Below are 22,585 nucleotides of genomic sequence, written 5' to 3' on the forward strand. Positions count from 1 at the left end.
TTCTCCGAATGTCCAATCCAATGGGATCCACGGAAGGAAAATCTTCTCTATAAATATCCGAGTGGAAACTTTAAAGTTAAAATTTGGCACTTTAACATGCTCCTGACCATCGATACTTTGACACATGTCGCGTTTTTGTACGATTTCATTCAAATATTTCGATATTTTGCGACAAATAAACCATACACGGATCTATCCAAAGCGTTGATTTTGGCATTTGAGGGGGTCATCACCGTCTTTGCGACTGTAAACCACGTCATGATCACGTTCTATGGGAATGACGCTGTGAACGGGTGGAACGAGATTGGAAAAGTGTGGGGCAATGTGGCACGTTGGAATAACCCTGGTAAATAGATCAAACTAATTAAAGGACATAATGGTATGGATACATAAAATGCGACAATGTACACTTTTAGGCAGCCCAGGCACCTCAAAAACCTTAAACGTCGATAAAAAGCAAGATGATACCAAACTACTCTCCAACGTACTGGTCGTTCTTGTCCGAAGTTTTGCAACGTACAGATTTGTCTATCTTCTGATCCAGTTCTTTCTGGAACTAGATCCCTTCTCTTTCCCCTTACGCGAATTGAATGAAAAATTTCAGTTCCATTCACTAACGCTATTCGTAATTTACACGATACAATTCGTCTACTTGTGGATTAACGGGTTCGAAATTTTAGCCACGCTGTCCCTAATTGTGCTCCTGCTCCTCGCAATGTTGCGCTCTGTGTACGCGGCACTTCTGCAAGAATCGGAACGACCCTTCGCAACCACGCCGAAAAAAATCAATGTTTGGATAAAAACCCATCTCGAGGCGCAGTTGGCATTGCGGGAATTTGCAACGTTTCAAGAATTAGGCACGTTGTTCTTGATGTTGATCGGACTCGTGGTTTTCCTCGTTGCGAATTTTGTCACGATCAAATTATACGATTCCCTGCCGTTCCCGGTGTACGCCTTTTTTGTTTCGCTATCATTTGTGGTGGCGCTAATTGTAAATCTCACTTTGCCCCTGGCACACGGGTTGATTGAGGTTAGTACGGAATTGAAGCGGATTTGGGGTGCTTCGTTGGTGGGACAAGATGGGATCGAAGCGAAATGTGTGAGAAGAAGGTTGAAGGGAGTGAAACCAATTCGAATATGGGCGGGGTTGGGTAGCAGCAGGATGTTTTGCTTGAACAAGGAGACAAAGGTGCAGTACTTTGAGCAAGTGATTGATAACACAGTGAATGTCTTACTTAGCGCACCGGCTACAAAAATTAAATAGATTTAATGAATTGAAGGGTTATTTTTAATCCACCAGACTTTTAATTGAAACCACATTGCTTCATTAATCATGAATTTAATTGTAGAGCTATGTAACCACAGATCTGTACCTATAGGTACAGATCTGTAATGGTAAAAATCAAACCAAGTGGTAAAATTTAATACATAAATGTATTAAATTTTAGGTTATTAAAGGTTGTAGAAAATGGTGTAATGGTAAAATGGTAAAAATTGTACAATCTGGTAGAAAGTGGTAAAAAGGTCATGATTGGTCAATTAACAGCGTCGGAAAGTCAAACTAAACGATATGTTTAATAATATCTTACATATTTAATATTTTAACATGAATAATTCCCATCTTCATCAAGATTTCTCTCTTATCTAATAAGGCATATTAGCATTTAGGATTGCCTAATAAAATTTTAATCTACATCAGAATTGTATATTATTTGTTACGCATTTTTACACAACCTTTTTGAACTTTCGTGCAAACCGTTCACAATTTATGGCCAACTTTATTTTATTATTTGGGCCAATTTACAGAAAACTAGGTTTACACTATTTTAAATAATTAATAAGAATAACTCTTATATATTACTACGATAATGACAAATTGTCATAAAATTTCGTAGTGTGGATTTAACTGGAATATTTGATCTTAAAGGCGGGTACCACGTCATCCCGTATATTTTACAAAGAAGACATTCCTCGCTCTAAAAGACCTTGAGGTATAATTATCCCCAAACTTATTCGTTCCAGCGAGTTGAACACCTCCCCATAAAATAGAATTGGCAATTTCCTTATTAGCAAATGGACTTTCCATCATTTGAAAACTAGCAATCGTCATTTTGTCGTAGTACGACAATAACTCGTAGGTCCTTGCAGCGGGAATCTGCAGTAAATCCGTGAGCAGTCGGTAGAGCAGGAAGTTTGCCGATATCGGAACAACTGCAAGCTCTTGAAATCCCTAGGAGAGAAGTGAAAAGTTCTGAAGAACCTTAGAGAAATTTAGTAATATGGTCCGACAAGGGAACATTGCGAGGTGTCGAAGGATGACCACAATGCGTGACCTATTCAAGATATTTGTGACTCACAAATATCGTCATAACTTGACGAAAAGTGAATTTTAGACCAAAATTCCTTTAGTTTTTCAGATAAGTCATGTCTCGTGGTCAGTTTGGTATAGGTGTCAACCCGTAACTCGTTGGACACCTCGGAATGTTCCCTTGTAAATTAAATTTTACAAACCATCAGGGTAATTTAAATCAATGCAATCGTATTTCTATCCATGTTAAACAAATTTGGGATGTTAAAAGTTTCAAACATTTCTTTATAAACTTTCTTAGCGGTTGTTAAATCAGGTTGAAGTGCGACGTTGAAGTTATCATCAATCCCGATGGCATACCCCAGGACGGCCCAGAGATGGTTGAAGGCCCAAAGGTCCTCGTCACTTGCACCAGTAATATGCAACCTTTCCGGATACAGGATTGGATAACCGACAAAGAAGAACTGTGTGAGGGCAAAAATCTGCTGGTTGCCGGGGATAATAGTCTGGTTTTTCCAATGGCAGGGTGGTGGGATTCTTTGTTCAGCCGGAATATTTGAAGCTTTTAGGTCATCAAAAAAAGGTCCGGACAGAGCAGTCTTGAATTCGTACTTATCATGCAGCCCGGGATCTATGATATGTTTTGACGGGCTTTTCTCCCTCGCTTCCAGGGCAGCTTTTGCCGCCGCAATGTGAAATGATCGAACGTTGCGGAGGCTAAAATATAATTTCACACGTAAAATAATTTTGATTCCTGGGTCGAGTCTCGGCTGCATAAATTTCGGGGTTTCGTGTGGTAAAAACCAAATTGACCAGGCCAGCAGAAAAAGTGGGAAAAGGGCACTTGTGCCACTCACCCAAAATGGGCGGTAAATGGGAAAAACCGAAGAAACGGAAAAAACTCTGGCTTGGGCAATCCGAAACAAGTTCTTTATAACTTAAGACTTTTCAAATTGTAATTCGTATTGTCTGTTAAATTTTGATAAAATAAGTTGGTGGTACGGTTCAATTTGAACTATCTCAAAAATTAACATGAAAAAATTGGAAAAACAATCAAAATTGTTCGAAAGTGTCCGTATTACATACATATCAAATTTTTAAAAATTCATGACGAATAACAGGAGGTTAACACTTCCCATAATTAAATATGTACAAGCATATTATTCCATTTTGGACAGTAAAAACCATTTTTTACTACTTTTTTCCCACCTTCCGTGGCAAAATATAGTGGACAGACAAAACGAAACCCTCATAAATTTGGTCACCTTTCCAGTACGTCACTGCTGCTGATGTCACCGAGGAAGTTGGAATCTTCGTACCACAATAGAATTTGGGCCATGGTGGCTAAATATCGGTTTTTGGTTTCTTCCGCATTGGCTGATTGACCCGTGAACATGAGAATTGCAGCCCCGTCGGGATAGCCGGATGTTACGAAGCCAAAGAAGTGCCCCATTCCTAATTGTGTAATGTATTTGAGTGCAAATTTTTGGCCTTGTTTAACCATGTCGATATTAATCCAGGTTGGGACAAGGCCATTGGGTCGGTCAGAGTTTGCCTTGAAGTGTCTCGCATTCTTGAAATCGTCCAGGGTTGGATTTGCACAACGGGAGAGTTTTTGGCTAACAAGGGAACCTCAACTACTGTCCCATCTTGATTTCCTTCGGAATAGCCTTAATCGACAGATAATTTAATGAAACTAAAACTTTGTCATAGAACATGCGGTGCAAAATCGCGTTTTCGCGAAATATTTAGCAATAGCTGCACCAAAACCTGCCATTTTCCCAATGCTTTTGACATAGCCACCAGCATTTCGAATGATGAAATGAACTTTATAGTATATTGAAAAATTATTTATGTACCCGTCCGCGTAATTTCAGCCCGATCGCGAATATGCAAAAAGTGATGCAGACATTTGCCAATTTTTTGCAAATTGCGAAAATCTGAAAAATTTCGCAAAATTTGATTTCTTCGTTTGTTTAAATTCAACAAAATTTTTGCATGAATATATATTTTGCAAAAAATGTGCAAAAATTTGCAAAAATTGAAGTTCGCAATTTTTCAATTTTTCATTATCGTATTTCATTATAGAAACTAGAAATTTATCATTTACATACATATGTATGTACGAATGGAGAAAAAGCTAATTTGTTAAACAACTAAAAATTCACGCCACACATTGCAATTTTTTGCAACTTGCAAAAATAAATATCGCAAATAATTTCGAATAATACGTAAAAATAGACTAGAATTAGTTATTTTATGTAATTTTCATGAAAAATTGCGAACTTCAATTTTTGCAAATTTTTGCACATTTTTTGCAAAATATGCATTCATGCAATAATTTTGTTGAATTTAAAGCAACGAAGAATTCAAATTTTGCGAAATTTTACCGATTTTCGCAATTTGCAAAAAATTGGCAAATGTCTGCATCACTTTTTGCATATTCGCGATCGGGCGGAAATTACGCGGACGGATCCATAAATAATTTTTAAATATTCTTCAGTTCATTTCATCATTCGAAATGCTGGTGGCTATGTCAAAAGCATTGGGAAAATGGCAGGTTTTGGTGCAGCTATTGCTAAATATTTCGCGAAAACGCGATTTTGCACCGCATGTTCTATGACAAAGTTTTTGTTTCATTAAATTATCTGTCGATTAAGGCTACTCCGAAGGAAATCGAGATGGGACAGTAGTTGAGGTTCCCTTGTAAGAAAATAAGTTATGTACTCTTTTTCCACGAACGTTTGAACTCTTACAGAAATTGAGAATTCTGAGAAAATATGCCATTGCCAATCTCAAATACCCTCAAATAATGCTGACAGGGAACTTTGAGACTAGCAGTGCCGTAGTTTCTCACAGATAGAACTCTCAATTTCTGTAAAACTTCAAACTTGCATGGAAGGAGAGTAAATGGTTAATTTATTAGATTTAATCAAGTGTTTAGCTTGGTCAGGGGAAATAGTTACCTGTCATCTTTGGAGGAACAGTATGACGGAAGTTCGACGGAACTCCTTGGAAGCAGAAATAAAATCGAGATTATGAGCTTTGAAAACATTTTTCAATTTTGACTACATATGTAAAGTAGGCAGTCATTCATGGGGAAATATTTTATACTAAATGTTGGTCACAGTTTGAAGGTTTTAGTATTTTATGATTTTGCTAGCGCGACCCCGGGCTTATATACCCGCGCTGTCTCTCCGCCCGTCTGTGTTGTTGCGATAACTAAAGAATATAGTGGCCGATTTGAGGTAAATCCAAAATTTCGCCCTAATTTTTTTTGAAATTTTGCATACCACACTGATCGTAGTATAGCTAAGAAATATACAATATAGAATACTGTTTAGCTCAGAAATAGAATACTGTTTAGCTCAGAAATGGCTATTTATAATATGCAAATATCACGAGGTTGTACAGAAAAACCCTGGCTCAGGCTTCTCAAAGCTTTGCTGTTAGGTTTTTGTGAACGGAATTACTATTTTATTGTTCAATTGTAATCATGTTATGTTAGGACAATGAAACGATGAATGAAATATTGTCACATGTCGTACGCAAAAATTTACACATTGTTTCTCTTACCAGGATTTCCGAAACCCATTTCGTACGAGAATGGGCTACAAATGCTGGCACGTGCAATTTTAAAATTGGCAATGCTTTTGGATTGGATGTGAATCAGGTCATTGTATTTATACCTAGCTCCAATTATATACTTACACAATTACATAAGACTGCATTTATATTTATAAATTATCAATGTTTCAATTTTAATGGCTTTTTTGCAGAAGCAGCCATATAGCCACATTTCCAAGGCTTTTTGGTGATAACGACCGATGATAATATTATTAGTCTTTGTAGAAAGAACGATGTACAACAAACAAATTGTAAGTAATGCAATGCTATGTTTATTCCATGAAGTAATTTATTTATGCAGGTCAATACTAATTCTAAGAGAAAGCAGTATATTTGTACAAATCAACATACTGAAGTATTTAGTACCTGTATTTATAAGAAGGCTGGTATAATTGTTTGTTTAAGGTGGGTAAATTAAAACAATTGTAAATTCATATTAACCTTAGTAGCGATTTCCATAAAAAAATGTACGTGTGCTCTCCTTAGGGGTCAACTGTGAACAATACAAACATATTTACATACGTATGTACATATACCTTGATGACAAATGGATGCTAAATACATAACTAGTGGTTATCTTTATTAGCGGTGTTATCTAAATACCTTACACATATTCGCAAAACTAGTATCGAAATTAGAACGGTGTCGGTTATACATATATGCATGATAAAATTTATTATTTATACGAGGATTTTTTGGACTTCCATCACTCTTAAATGAAGAAACCTTTTGTACGGTATTGGGGTGGTTCAAATTTCTATTCCGAGCCCGTACATAGTCGTGTGTCCGTCTATCCGACAACTCAGTCAAAACTATTCCCATTGAGATTAAATTTTACCCACACAATTGTTGTTGGCAAATCTATGGCGTGAATTCTAAAATGCATTTATATTTCATATTTAGTTTGTGAGTGGGCGAAATCAACATAATTAGAGAAATCACAATCACGTGCGAAAGCACATTGAAAGCTAATTCCTGACCGACTAATTGCCGACATTTACTTTGGATGCATTTAGTATGGACATATATGTACTAAGCCTAAATATCCCATCATAATTACTAACAATTGTAAGATATATTTTATAATGAATAATTCACCACGATAGTAGCGCTACCTGCATAAATTAAGAAAATAAGGGCTCAAACCTTCACATTTCAGCAATGCAAGGTTGTATCTGCATATTTATGACGTAAAATTATAGAAACCCATATTTCTGTCTTGATTTTAAAGCCACAATTTTGTTTCTTCGTTCTCCTTCAGAATTAGCACGTCTTATTCTGGAAAACTGACCAGCAGGGTGAAAATGTAATCCGCAATGAATGTGTACGAGAGCAAGATGTCCATTCTTTTCGCTACTCGTACAGTTCCATACCGCACCCCGAACGGTTTCAGCGACAAGAGTTCCTTCCGAAAAAATGTACTCTGTTTACCCAAACCTTGACAAGTGTGCCTGCTTAGGGAAACTTTTAGGCTCTTGGACTCTTCATAAACACCTGCACAGGGTCGTAGGATGATTGCAATGAGCAAAATCCCATTTAGGAATAGTGCCACGAACGGCAAGTATTGAAAGAAGGTCAACAGCGGGCGAAACCTGATTGAGGCGAATCCATTTATCGACGCCATTGTGCAAGGGATCCAACAAAGTAGGATAACCGAGAGGAGGAAGTAGGTGAAGGAATCATTTATACTCCGCATCAGGATATCTAGAGCACGAAAGGTTCGGATTTTTTTGGAAACGGGTAAGTTGTGAGACCTAAAAGCAACCAAAATAACCGGAATACATGTATATAATATTTTCCAAGGTAGTTACGCGGACTACACAATTCATCAACGTCAACTACAGTCTTAAGGTCAATTTTAAAACATGTTCAAATAAAATCTGTACCTCTAAGTAGTTACGCACTTACCTTGTCGTAAACCGCAGCCAAAAATCCGTTCCAAGCGTTCCCATTAAAACATTAAAGGCCACCGTGCCCTTGGCACATGCCATCGACAATTTCGAGCCTCCCTCAAAAATAACGAAGAACAGAAAAACCCAGCCAACTTTATACTTTTCAGCCACCACGGAATACAAATATTGGATCATGCCCGGTACAACGAAAAACATGAGATCAGACGCCACAGCAAATTGTCCAATCATGAACGTCGCGATGAGAAAATGGAGTTCGATGATGTTCAAAGTGCAAATTATTGGGGTCATTCGAGCCTTCCCTTTGTTTTGCGAGGACAGCTGGCGGAACAGTTTAATCGTTCCGTTGAAGGCGGACACGGTCTCGTGCCTCTTAACCCAAGCGGAATGATTTGACGCAATCTGCCAAACGTAGCAGTTGATCCAGTTGACGAGCCATAATATTTCGAGGATGGATGTTCCCACGGGGTTAAGTAAGACATTGTACGCCCGCCAGGACGAGTACGCCATGTACCCCACGCCTTGCGCACAGTTTAGCATGTACGCACCCAAGTTAGTTAGGGATTCATCCGTGTTGACGTAGAGAAGTTGTTTTTCAGGGATCCATGAGAAGGGGGTGCATACGAATAGATTGTTGATGAAGGTGGAGTAAATTCCGATGATGTTTAGTGTTCGACTAGTCAGCATTTCGAAGATTTCGAAGATTTGTTGAATTCACGGTCAACAGTGTTACCTTTAAGGGAAGCAATGCTTCAATGAAGAAGTAAGGCGAATACGTGGAATTTATATTTGCTGTTGAAAGCTGTTGTTGACTTGTGCCAAGGTTTATCTACGCATTATTTACAATTTCTTCCTAAGAGAATATGAAATAAATTGTCTTGTCGAAGTTATTACAAAAGTTAATATGGATTTATAATTGAAGTTCTTTGTGCCTATGTTTATTCAGTATAATTTGAAGGGTTTAAATTCGCCAAGCTTGGCTAAACAAATGCCAAAGTAATTTTGTAATTACAACGTTCTTTATGTACCTCAAACAAACAGAAGTAAATACTTTCTCAGAAATACATTTACTATTTCAATACGCATATTTGTACAGATAAAATAATTTCTTTTAGGATACTAATTTATGTAGAATCATTGGCACCTAGTGAGTTGGGTCAAAATATAGTGGGGGTTAAGCATGAAAATGTTATTATTGAAAATTTTTAAGTATTTTATAAAATCACTTAAGGCGAATACGGTCCAATGTTTCACCACGCAAAATTATTATTTTTTTACCCTGAAAAAGGCATTTTTTGTATTGTATGGGTCAAAAAGTTAATTAATATTTTTCCCCACTGGGAGTCGTTTCTCTCCCCTTAAATGATTTTAGAAAATAAATTAAATAATATTTAATTATGCCATCAACATTTTCATGCTTTAGCCCCTCTCGGTCTTCAGCTCTCGGCCCCAATGATCGTGTATAAGTTAGCATCCTAAAAGAAACAATTATATCTGTACAAATATACATATTGAAGTAGTATCAAAATGTAAGTAGCTACATATGTTTGCTTAAGGTAAATAAAGAAAGCTGCCATTGCAAAATTACTTTGACATTTGTTTAACAGCTTGCCCAATTGCAATCCTTACTGAATAGACATAGGTAGAAAGAACTTCAGTTATAAATCCATATCAACTTTTGTAATAATTGCGACAATAAAATTTATAACATATTTTCTTATGAAGAAATTGTAAACAATGCCTAGATAAACCATTATGGCAAATTAGTGTTTCATGCCGATCTATATAGGCACTTACATGTATTATTTGTTTTATGTTCGCAAACCTTGGAAAGGTCTTCTAATTGGAACGATTAAATCTATTTCCAAGTAAAACTAAATTATCCCCACATCTCTCGGTCAAGCTTAATTAGGTAAGTTAAATAACTTACCTAAGTTAACTTACCCAAGTTAAGTAACTTGAAATATATCGTTTCACATGATTCTTTTGTGTGCATATACATAAATACTTCCACAATTATTTTTCCCTTCGATTCGGTAATAATCCGAATTCAAACAAACTTTATTTAAATTTTAATCGATTTACGATGATGTGTTTAGTATTTACTAAACTATAAGTTCGCATTATTTGTTTTACCGTAAGCAATACGCATTTATAAGTAAGGACATATTTACTAAGTATATACAGACATATGTACATACTATTTTAAAATAGTACGAATTTTTGACATTTGCGTCGTTTTCATAACTCCAATTTACTGTTCGGGAGATGAAAAGTTTTTAAAACCCATTAATTTCAACAGGTTTTTCTCTTTGCCTAGTTTGATTTAGGCAAAGTTAACTTGTTTTGTTTTTACTTAAAATTAGACCAGAATTTTTGCATTACATTTAAGTAAAAAAATCTTTAACTACTCCATAAATTATCAAGTTTCCTTGTAAAATTTATGATTTCCAATCTTTTCGGAATCTTCTTCTCGCCTACTCTGAATCCTCTTTGGTGGGATGGGTGGATCCCTGTGTGGAATCAACTTTAGGATCTGCCGAATCCCCAACCCCTTTTTGTGAAATTCTCTCTGCTTCTTCGTTCTGTGCCCTGAATCCAGCGTCCTGCGGTCTCTCGTCGAGTTCGCTTCTTGCCGGGTAAATCTTCCTTTTGATGACCTCTGTTTCCCTCACGCGGCACATGGTTTCCTGGAAATTGTAAATAACTTTTAAAAATTTGTAAAATATTGGGTCATATTTTGAAACAAAATTATGTACGAGGCGGACTTTGATATCTCCTATAACCCCAAGTTCAGAAGAATCAGGTTCGTTACAAGATCCGATTTTGTGTCAATTGTTCTTACCGTTTCACAATAAAAAGTATGAAGTTCTGAGGAATATGTACGAGTATTTACATGCAAATTACATATGCAACAAAACATGGATGAACTCGCTTTATATACTTTCTAATAAGAATGTGAATAAAGGAGAAAACGTTTGGATGATGATTCCATCATGAAGATATCCATGTGTTATCATGTGCTGATTTTCCGTGTTGTATAATATGCATACGTATGTTTTTATACGTGAATGTACAGATTTATGTACTCAAGTATGCATGAGTTATTATTTACTTCAATGGAGTTTATGTTGTTGGATTAATTTCTGTATTTTGTAATTTTGTCAATAACTTATTGTCTATAAGTTATAACATTTATTAATTGAATTGCACGATTAGATTAAGTTTGACAGGATGTTTGGATTACGTAAGGATGAGTTTGATGATTCAGCATGAAACAATTTTACCAAGGTGTCAAGCTGGTGATAAGCGTCACCATTGTTACTTAGGAATGTGTGCTCGACTCCGAAAGTGTGAAGTCAGAGGAAGATTGACACATGCATTCATAGCTTAAAGCTCTTTATTTCAAATTCTACCATAATTTTGCGTATAACAACTTTTTACAAGTAAATTATTTTCATATTGCAATAATTTGATTGTAATGGTACATTTATCAAATTTACTCATAAAACTGATGTTTTCCAATCTTGGTGGTTTTCGGAATCTTTCTCCCCCAATCGGGGTCTTCCTTGTCGGGATTGTTGTAATGGGTCGATCCCCGCGAGGGATCATTTCGGGGATCCCTCGAGGACAGAACTTCATCGGCAATTCGCTGCGCTTTTTGATACGCGTGGGGTTCATTGATGTCAATGTCACTTCTTCCGTTCCAACATTCGAATTGTTTATCCTTGAGGCACACCCCCTTCACGCTGCTGCCACCCCAGTAGTCTCGATTTTTTGCGGCTCGGTTTTTAATCACGTGAGCAACGGCCCTCTGTCCCTCGTCGGGTTCGCCTCTAGCCTCGGCGTAAATGGTCTTGGCCAAGACATCTCGTTCACTCAAGTGAGACATTTTTTTCTGAAAATTGAAAAAATATTGTAAAGTAATAAAATACGAAGTTATACCTTATGATGGGAGTTATGCAGACATTGAGGTAATTCACGCAATCCTTGGCTACATTGTAAACAAAATTTCGCATTCTTTTAAGATTTCAAATTTTTACAAAATCTTCAAGGGAGTTTATAAAATTCTTTTAATTTTTAAGTCCTTTGATTTGTAAAAGTTTGTAACATTATTTCACAAAACGTATAGATTTTATGAGTTACCAGTAATTGACTTATTTGTAACCCAATAACCTCTTAATAACTGCTCAGGTACTAAAATTTGTAATTATTGAGTTATAAAAAATAATAATCCTGAATTGCAAAAAATATGTAAAGGAAATATATAGTTTAATTTTATTATAAGCAATATGCATTTTCTAAACTGGACTCGACGTTATACAAATATGTGTCTTACCGTTTAAAAATGATGGTCAGGGAAATGATGCGTGTAAGCAAGTCTCTTAAATGACTATCTAGACAAAATAAGATTGCTTTATATACGGAGGAGAAAACGTTTTGGTAAAGCATTGCATTGTGTCATAGTAAAAGTACATACATAAATTCATGCCAAGTAGATATATTTTCATGAGATGATTTTCTGTGTTTTCTGTGGGACTGCACAAAAAGTATGTGATCAATTTTAGGGGAAGTACATATATTTTAAGGCGTCTTATCGTACCCGTGTTGATTTTAACATGGGGCATATGTGTATGTATGTACGTACATATGTAACACCGTGGGAGTAGGGAAAAAATTCTCCTAAAATCGATCAGATGCTGCATGTTCGGCCCCTCACACAAGTCTTTATAAATGCATTTAGGCATGCACATATTTACAATTTGCAGGGCGAAACGTTTCTCAATGGAAATAATGTTAGTGGACGAATCTCATGAGAAATCTCTGAATGAGTTTAATATGTTTTGGAGTGAGGAGACGAGTCATCCTTCTGCGTTATCATACGACTATCAATTCCGTGCATGTGCCACTCTGAATTTGGCATCATCATCAATAAAGTGTACATTTCACTTATCGCACATGGTAAACAAACTACTTTATACATTTTACGTAACCGTCTCATTGATTTGCTCACTAAACCAAGAAATAATTTGATTTTCTCTAATCTCATCTTGCAATAATTCTCATGATCATGAGTTTAAACGTCATCCCGAAATGTGTGTATACGTTAGGCAAAAAGTGTACAAACTTTTGCGTATGCATGCTACAAGCACAAATTTATGCATGAGTAATTAAATAGAGTTCATGTTACTGGATAAATTTGTGTATTGAGACATTATAATTATGTAAGTATGTCAATAATGTTGCGATTAGCATATGTTTTACCGAATGTTAAGATTAATGGACGATGGGTTTGATGAGTCCGGATACAATTACTAACTTCAAGTGCTGTTCAGATGGCAGAAGTTACATCATTTTGACGAAAAGTGTAAAAAAATCATTTTTACGTATGAAAATGTTAACATGGGAAGCATGCATTTTGCAAAAATACTGTTTTCCTGCTGCTTAAAAAATCACGAATAAATCTACAGTGTAATGAATACAAGTTTTTTATATAATTTTATTTCTTATTCAAACACAAAATGAATTAAAATACTTATTAACGAATTTTCGACCCCAATGGAAACAATGATTGTTCTTTAATGAAGTTTATTACGAGGAAATTAAATAGGTAATAATCTGTCAGAAAAAATTTCATTTTCGTTTATTTAAACTTTATTAAAGACTCATCCTCAATCAAGTTTGGTAGCCAAATTTGTGTATTCAATCTAATCCCTTCAAGTCAAATTATAAATAATTTAAGATAAAGTTTAAATTAAAATATTGTTTTCCAATTTATAGATACATCTTCTGCGAGTATTCATATATAAATTTTTGCCTGTATTCGCCTATTGAAACCTTGAGAACTAATTAATTAAATTTGAGAATTTCTTAACTGCGTAGTTTTCTAATTTGATTTTTCTTAGGCAGCTTTAATATTAAATCCAGACCTTCATGACATAACGAGTAATATTGTTCAACATGCAAATCATGAGAATATCGGCCATAAAAATATACAAAATATTCCTTGCAAACAGACGTCGACGTACGAGCGTTTAAGATCTATCATTTTACAGTCGGATGCAGATCTCGGACAGGTCCATGCATAAAATGACAATAAATAAATTAGGGTTTAAGTAGGAAACCAAAAATATTTTTTGATATAGAAATTAATCCAAAATTTGTAATAAGCAGAAAATTTCCCACATATTATTTCCGGCCCTCCATGATTTCCAATTTTAATCAAAAATGAAACCATTTGAGTTAGAAACAATCCAATTATTTAACCACTTATTTAATTTGAAACCATTATTTTGGTACGCCCTCCCCATACAGCTTTCCATTAAGGGAAATTGTGTCCATGTCGGAAAATCGAGGAAACTTACTCGTACAAAAACCCCCCTTCTTGTATCATCCACATGTATAATACTCGTCTCGTTTGGAATACTGTTGAGAATGCGAGATCCCATCGTCACTCAGTTAGACCGATTCACTATAATAGCTTCGCAATGGTTTTTTGCAATGGAAATGATTCGATTTTTCTTGTTTCTGATGATTTTTGTGGGATATGACGACATTCTGATTCAATCCTTTAACTCGACAGACCAATATGTCGAACAATTGGGAACAGGTAAATTGTTGTGTATTTTTTTATTTTGCTCCCCTTACCAATACTCTAAATATTTCGATGATAGAGGTAACTCCAAAGATTTTGAAAAACATTACTAAACATTACAAAAAACTTTAAGAGTAGCGTCAAGGAGATTTTTAAAAGAAGTTCGGTAGCATATATGTGATCATAATTCTGTAGTGTTACATACTGTATAGTCAACTTGTTACAAATTTGTTTACCTAATAATTGTTACCCCAAATTTATTGCCCGGGTAAGAAGGGTCCGGCGATTTTCCAAGTTCACTCACTTACAATGGAACCTTTTTTCAAGCTACACCTGGATCGACTAGCGAGTTATATCAAAAAATCAAGCCAAAAATTATGAGTCACGTGACACTTCTCTTTCCATTGAATGGCCCCTTTGAAGAAAAATATTGGCAGTTAAGTTCAATTTTTTAGCAGATTTACCCTTGGTTTTTCCTCCACGGGACAAAAACCAGGGAAAAGTTCGAACTTTGACCCTCAATATTTTTCTTCAAAGGAGCCATTCAACGGAAATATAAGTGTCATGTGACTCCTAATTTTTGGCTTGATTTTTTGACATAACTCGCTAGTTGATCCCCGTGTAGCTTGAAAAAAGGTTCCATTGTTAGAGAAAGCCACATCTATACTTCAAAGAGCATCATTAAGTTTACACTTTTCGGGATTATAAGCCTGCCTAACCGAGCGAACAATTAATTCGTAGTGTATGAATTTACTGACAATTGCGCTTTTTCTAGCTGTCCCGTCCCTACTGAAACAAACCCATCAACCCATCTTTCTCGACTATATAATCCGACTCTTCGTCTGGGCTGGCATCTTTCTTCCACCGCCCACAGCTCTAATCGTCGTCCTACTCAAACGGGACCCCGGGGTGGTTATCATGTCCTTCGTATCTTCAAAATTCCCAGAACTATAGAGGGTGTTCCGGAAGTAATGCAACTTTGGTCAAATGCACATATAAACTCAACGAATGAATTTTTTAAAGCGAAATTTTGGTCAGAAAGGGACAAAGGTTAAAGCTAATTAAGTTTTGCTTCCAATGGTCCGTACACCCCTTCCGCCAAATTTGGAGACGTTTTTGTTGGGCGCTCACAATTAGTGCTTCGCCACTGTTTTTGGTCACCTTTTTTGAGATTTTTGACCACATGTGTTGAAATAAGTTCAAATTTTTGACTGAAGTTTTTCGATTACAATATTTTTTCTAGGATAGGAACTAAAATTTTTCAATAGGTCTTGTATTTGGCAAATTTGGGAACGTTCACCTCTCCCATGTTAATTGCATTTGATCCGTTTTAAGGCGGAGCGTGATCCCCATCCGCAAAAATTGGTCGCCAAATGGTCGAAAAATGAGCAACCCGACCGTCGGGTTTTCATACGGCTAAAGGACGTCGGAGAGACGTCGACTAATGCGACGAAAATTTTGCGACCACTTTTAGCAGTTGATTCGATCATATTATAAGACAATACGACCATATTATTTTAGGTCAGTTTAACTACTTTTTCAACGCCTTTTCCACCGTCGCATAATTGAAAATTTTTCAACGCCTTTTCCACCGTCGCATAATTGAAAATTTTTCAACGGCTTTGCGACCGTTGCATAATTTAAGATTTCTCAACGTAAAATCCACCATTTCCCCATCCAAGTGCCATGCTTCCGCGATTCTCAAGTCAGTCCACACCATCACATTGTGCTCATCGAGTCACACTTATTTCTTGTCCTTCCAAATTAAAAAATAAATCTTCATGTCATCCCAAATTGACAAGGCAAAAAAATATTCCATAATATTATAATAATAATATATTCAAAAATATTCCAAAGTTAGTTGAGATTGTCCGAATAATATGGATCGAAGAAGACCAGAAAGAAGTATTTTGGCCACCTTGTAAAGGATCTGCCTTAAAGACTATGGTGAAAAAGTGCGAAATTGTTCCGCTGCCATCCTGGACTTCTCACACATTTGAAAAAATTCTAGGAAGTTATGGTAAGATTTAGAAACATCTTTTGTTGTACAATAAAATGTCGGTTCAATGTATGGCCTGTGATAATTTACTATTATTATTAGGTTCATTTCACGACGCCTGTTTGAAGCTAAAACAAGCTGAGGATACCTCAAACATTGAAAGTAGCCAGGAGGACGACATTGGAATCCGACGTGGACGTAGGGTCCAGAAAAAGAAGGATGTCGTATGTATTTTTATATTTCTTAACATTTATATATTTAACTTGTTTTGTTGTCAAGAATCTACCGGCGACCAGCCCCACCCTCCAGATGAGAATAATCAGCAGGTAGCAGTCGTTCCAGAAATTCCTCAACCTGTTATCGTTCAAGAGGATTTTGATGTTGAACAGGATCCTAAGTTATTTTTGGCGACGGCAGCGGATACAGCTGACATCAAGTCTCTAATTGAAGGCATGTTTTTGTTAATATGTTATACATATTATATTTCTATATTTATGGCTATTACACTTATTACAACTTATTTTATTAATTTGATGCTGTTTAGGATTCATGAAAAAAAGTTTCGAGTTATTAGAGAGACAAGCAGAAGATATAAGGGAAATTAAAGCTGCCATTCACACGTTGCGTGCAAATTCACAAGGTGGCAATTTGCTCCCAGATTATTCTATTATACCACCTTTGCCGATCGCTGGGAGATTGGAACTCGTGGCTTTTGAGGATTGGCTGAAATCATCCGATTCCCATAAAAAACTGCTGGTACAATAAAAACATATTTCTTAAATAATGTTGATCCAAATTGTGTGGTAACTGAATTTATGAAACTGCAGATCTCATATTTGAGTACAACTGGCGGTTCAAATACTGACAGGAATACTAGGCAGGTATTGCTAAAATTAATTGGTGGCAGTTTGAGATGTCAAATTAATTATACCGGGAAAGGTAACAAAGTCGCACTGGAAAATCTGGAGATTTTGAAAATTTTAAAGGGTGAGAGCATGGTGTGAAGTAAATAAGTGTTGCAGCTGGTTTTCATAATTATTATTATGTCATTTAGATTCTGTCCGTACTCGGTATCCTGTGGCCAATGACGACGAGATATTAGGGACAGCAAAGAATTGGTTCAAGTACGCCCCTAAAGATGGAGAAGACCAATAGGACAGGTCGGTCGCCCAGGAATTTAAGACGTATTATTGCAAAACGAGTCCAACAGAACATTGAAAACACTCAGCGACAAATTACTCCTACTCCAGAAAATAATAATAATCATTTAAATGATATTAATACGGTAGATACTGATAGATTAGTAAATAATTTTATTCACTCAGAGTCAGAGGAGCGAAGTCAGATTTAGTTTAGTTTAAGTGACACGGGTAGTGATGGTCCTTTTAATGATATTGATATTAGTGAATTTAAAGTTAGTTTAAGGGAATGGGCAATTAATTACAATATTACAGGTATTGCTACACAGGAACTTTTGAAATTGTTGAGACGCCATAATTGTTTCGAATCTCTTCCTATAGACCAAAGAACTTTATTACGCGGCGACATTCCAGTAGTTAAAACGATAACTAGAAATGACGATGGGTCATACTTTAGTTATTTTGGTATAACTAGTTCATTGCAGGCTCAATTCAACGAGGATTTTATTGAGCCCTTACTAAGTATTAGGGTAGCAGTTAGTGTCGATGGTCTTCCAATTTCTAGAAGTAACTCGAAACAATTTTGGCCGATCCAAGTTTCATGCATTGAAAGTAAATTTGGAGTTTTTGTAGCTGGGTTATATTATGGGGAAACGAAACCAAAATTAGTCGATAATTTTTTGAAGGATTTAGTAGATGAAATCCAAGTTTTGCAAACGGTTAGTCTAATTCTTAATCATAGTATAATCAAAGTTAAATTTGATAGGATAATTGCTGATGCGCCTGCGCGTAGTTTCATTAAGCAATGCAAAAATCACAACTCTTATAATGGGTGTGAAAAATGTAAAGTTGTAGGAAAATGGACAGGTAGAGTTATATTTCCTGATTTATCTGCTCCTGTTAGAACAGACGACGAATTTTTACAGCAATTAGATATAAATCATCACTCTGGTAATTCACCATTTGCACATATAGATTTTCCATTAGTTAGTTGTGTTCCTATTGATTACATGCATTGTATTTGTTTAGGAGTAGTTAGAAAATTGTTACGTTGTTGGATAAAAGGTCCAATCCCATATAAATTACCGCCCAGTAGCGTTTTAAAATTAAACGAATCATTATTTAATTTACGAACAAGCTGTCCTAATAATTTTAGTAGAAAGCCGAGAACGGCTAAAGATGTAGATATGTGGATATGATATGTAGATATGTGTAGATATGTGGCGACAGAGTTTAGGTCATTTTTACTTTACACAGGTCCTGCAGTTCTTAAAAGTGTTTTGCCTAAGAGTAAATATCATTTTTTATTATTGAGTATAGCGACTTCAATTTTGATAAGCGAGAAAGCGCAAAATGTTGAATGGAATGAGTACGCTAACAAATTGTTTAGATTTTTCGTTTCAAAAATTAGCGACTTATATTCAGAAAATTTTCTAGTATATAATGTGCACTGTTTAATTCACATTGCTGCTGATGCCATGAATTATGGGAGACTGGATAACTTTAGTGCATTTGACTTTGAGAATAATATGCAATTTATTAAAAGAACATTAAGATCTCCTTATAAACCGTTCGAACAATGTATAAGTAGATTAAAAGAAAAGGAACATTTAAAATTGTCAGCCAAGCCTATATCTCCATCATGTCAGAGTAAATTTTCTAAAGGTAATAATTGTTATAAAATAGAGACTGGTGAAATTGTAATTATTATTAGTTATGTACCTGGCTCCGATACATTACTAGTTAAAAAATTTACAAAAGTTGATGACTGGTATGTTGTTCCATGTAAAAGTACGATTGTTGATGTATATTTAGTTTCAAAGTTATCTAGCGCTGTACATATTAATTTAAGTTCATTAAGGCAAAAATGTTGGTTAATGGAGTTGGAAGGTGGCATTATTTGTATTCCTTTACATAACACTAATAATTGATTCTTTTGTAATGAATGATCGATTTTTGTATAATAAAGAATCACGTTGCCAATATTATCGTTGTATATTCATTATTAAATCGACGGATAAACGACGGTGAATTATGACCATAATGCGACCATACTTTCAACGGTATTTCGACCGTCGATTTTATGTTGATTCCGACGATCAAATCCACGTTGAATCAACGGTCGCATTTTAGGAGAATATGGATGGTTGTTTAGACTAGGTTCTGCCGGCCATATGTGACCAATTTCCGACTGCGTCGTTTCGACGTCACTTTCAACCAATTTTGCGGATGGTCCGTACACCCCTTCCGCCAAATTTGGAGACGTTTTTGTTGGGCGCTCACAATTAGTGCTTCGCCACTGTTTTTGGTCACCTTTTTTGAGATTTTTGACCACATGTGTTGAAATAAGTTCAAATTTTTGACTGAAGTTTTTCGATTACAATATTTTTTCTAGGATAGGAACTAAATTTTTTCAATAGGTCTTGTATTTGGCAAATTTGGGAACGTTCACCTCTCCCATGTTAATTGCATTTGATCCGTTTTAAGGCGGAGCGTGATACTTTGGCTTATATTTAATTTCCAGTTTTGCATAAATGGTTTTCTTGAAGGTGGGAGAGTTGTACTATGTGCAAATAAAAGCATTTTGATAATCTGAGCAGTAAATCGTCTTGTACAGGACGATCAATTTTGGTTAATTTTAATTACTTCAGGTCAAGGATTTTTTCTGCCCTCCTGCTTGCTACTTTTATTTACTCTTGACTATATTTATAAGCTTCTAGAACCTTCTAGGATTTGATGTCCAACTTCTAAGCTTTCAAATAATGTATGGTGTTCGGTGAGAACTTCAAGTACTTCAGCGAATTTCGCTCCGACATAACAAATTTCTATCTACACGAAGTTTATTACTTTCGGGGCTGCCACACGAATGTACCGACCAGATATTTTTTGCGATTAGTCGTTTTTTGCAGCTCATACCTTAGTATAACACAACAAATCGTCACTTTTGGAATTTCTTATTTTTTAAAGTGAACACAGCTCAATTTCTTGGAGCGCGTAACCACTTTTTCGAGGTAGTGGCAGACGATGGTTGCGAGTTGCTTGGTGGTATTTGACCTCATTTTGGAACGGATAGAGATATCGACTTCTGGTTTTCGGATTCTAGTAGATAAATGTGTGGACTACAATATTCACCCAATTTAGAATTTGGGGCAAATTGATACCCTTGCATATATGCATTTTACCAAAGTTGCATTACTTCCGGAACACCCTCTACCAATTCGCTCTTTCCCTCCCATTCATTAGTACGACCTCTCTCAACACAACCATATTTCTGTCAAGGTACATCATCCAGTTGCTATTCGTGATGGATCTCTTCCGCTGCTTCATCCTCCTCTCGATCGTGTCCATGATGGGGATTCAATTATTCAAGAATCTTATCGATTTTGCTGACGCCTACTTCGACCGCGTCATCTCCCTCGGAAGACAAAATGACATGCAACACTTCAAGGTCTACCGGCACGTGGGAATCCTGTACCGAATTCCCGTCGCAATAAATAAATTCAGTGCTTTCATCGGAATCGCCTTCATTGGGGCAAGTTTCGTCTATTTTGCGTATATCGGAATAAGATCGCACTCACAAATCCCGACGCCTTTTTTGCTTCTGAGCTTATTTGGGGCCCTGGTTACGCTCTATGTGCAAATGATAATTTGTAATTTTGGCGTGTATATTAATGAAAAGGGGAAAAACTTGTTGGGCAAATATACAAATGGGTTGGCCAGTGTGGGAGAAAGTAAGGTAAGGAATGAGCTGGCGAGATGGATTAAAAGCTTGGAGCCGTACGCATTGGCTGTGGGCATTGGAGAGATAACGCTGTTCATTTTGGATAAAGAGAGGAAAGTTTTTGTTTTGACGGAGATGTTGGATTATACGATTAACATGGTTATGACGTCTTCTTCGTCCATATAACTTTGGGATGAAGTATATGTACGTGGAAATTATGGAATTGGGTTTTTTGACTAGTTACGTATGTAATCCTATTTCTCAATTTTTGAGATTTCCTGTTCAGTTTAGTTTTGTGAATTAACTATTTATGTAATAATTAGTAACTTACTAGTAGCTATTACCCTATGTTAGCAGATTTGTAAGGCAATGCTTACAGTCAAAACATAATAGTATGTATGTATTTATGAAGGACATATTTAAATTAGTTTCCAAATATTTTTGTCATTCCTAACTTTGTTACGTTCGTCTATTCATGCATTCATCGTTCTCTTGCTTACTCTTCAGTCTTCACGCAGAAAACATGGCTTTATCGAATCTAGCTGTGTAAAAAATTGGTAACTTTATGTATGGCTTAATGAAGTCCTAGCCAGCATGTAAATATCGAACTCACCTACGCCGAGTATACATATTTATCTGTTTAATAATGTGTTTATTCACACGCTGCTCCATATACATACGTATTGTTCGCATCCGCACTGCAATTAACATAATCTCATACCTACTTAAACATGTACCGACTGCCGTTTTATGTAATCCTGAAAATATATAAAAAACAAGCTTCTACTTATTCATAAACTTACTCAAAACGCACTACACTCACTAACTAACTTATACATATATGTATTGCTAAATATTACCTACCAAGATACATAAAACATTATGAATGTAATTTGTAATTACCTAATTTAACACCAGTTTGAATAACACGTAACAAAAAATTTTCTCCCTACGAGGAGACCATGCAAACATAAAACTACAACACTTTTCACACGTAAATAAGTAATTTCTTTATACGTAAATATGTATTATATTGAGAACGATAAAATCAACATGATTACATATATCGCGACGAATTTTCCTACTAATAAGTTTTAGTTGACTAAATAGTCAACTAACTAATTAGCAGTAAGAACATCATGCATTTTCCTCGACAAGCAATTTCCTTATTCTTCCGACACCAATGTATCCATTTACTAACGCACCGAATACTTGCACGGCCCTTGAACAAGAGCACAAAATTCCCTTTCTCATGTTTATCCAGAATACACAATTATATTTTATGA

The 22,585-nt window shown here is 35.8% G+C and overlaps 2 protein-coding genes across 2 annotated transcripts; one reads left to right on the forward strand and one right to left on the reverse strand.

Moving 5' to 3' along the window:
* Nucleotides 1-11,223: 11,223 nt before the first annotated feature.
* On the reverse strand, nucleotides 11,224-12,300 carry LOC110861194 (spore cortex-lytic enzyme). Its single transcript, XM_022110306.2, has 2 exons — nucleotides 12,185-12,300; nucleotides 11,224-11,743 (listed from the first exon to the last, which is right to left on the reverse strand). Exon 2 carries the CDS (start codon nucleotides 11,735-11,737, stop codon nucleotides 11,345-11,347), a length of 393 nt encoding a protein of 130 aa, XP_021965998.1. The 5' UTR covers nucleotides 11,738-11,743; nucleotides 12,185-12,300; the 3' UTR covers nucleotides 11,224-11,344.
* Nucleotides 12,301-16,384: 4,084 nt separating this feature from the next.
* Nucleotides 16,385-19,805, forward strand: LOC118439539. Its single transcript, XM_035860933.1, has 5 exons — nucleotides 16,385-16,460; nucleotides 16,542-16,889; nucleotides 16,984-17,195; nucleotides 17,267-17,426; nucleotides 17,494-19,805. The coding sequence occupies exons 1-5, from the start codon at nucleotides 16,385-16,387 to the stop codon at nucleotides 17,592-17,594; spliced, it is 897 nt and encodes a 298-aa protein (XP_035716826.1). The 3' UTR covers nucleotides 17,595-19,805.
* Nucleotides 19,806-22,585: the final 2,780 nt, after the last annotated feature.

The sequence above is a fragment of the Folsomia candida genome, unplaced genomic scaffold, assembly GCF_002217175.1.
Source record: "Folsomia candida strain VU population unplaced genomic scaffold, ASM221717v1 Fcan01_Sc038, whole genome shotgun sequence".
NCBI classification, from domain to species: Eukaryota; Metazoa; Arthropoda; class Collembola; order Entomobryomorpha; family Isotomidae; genus Folsomia; species Folsomia candida.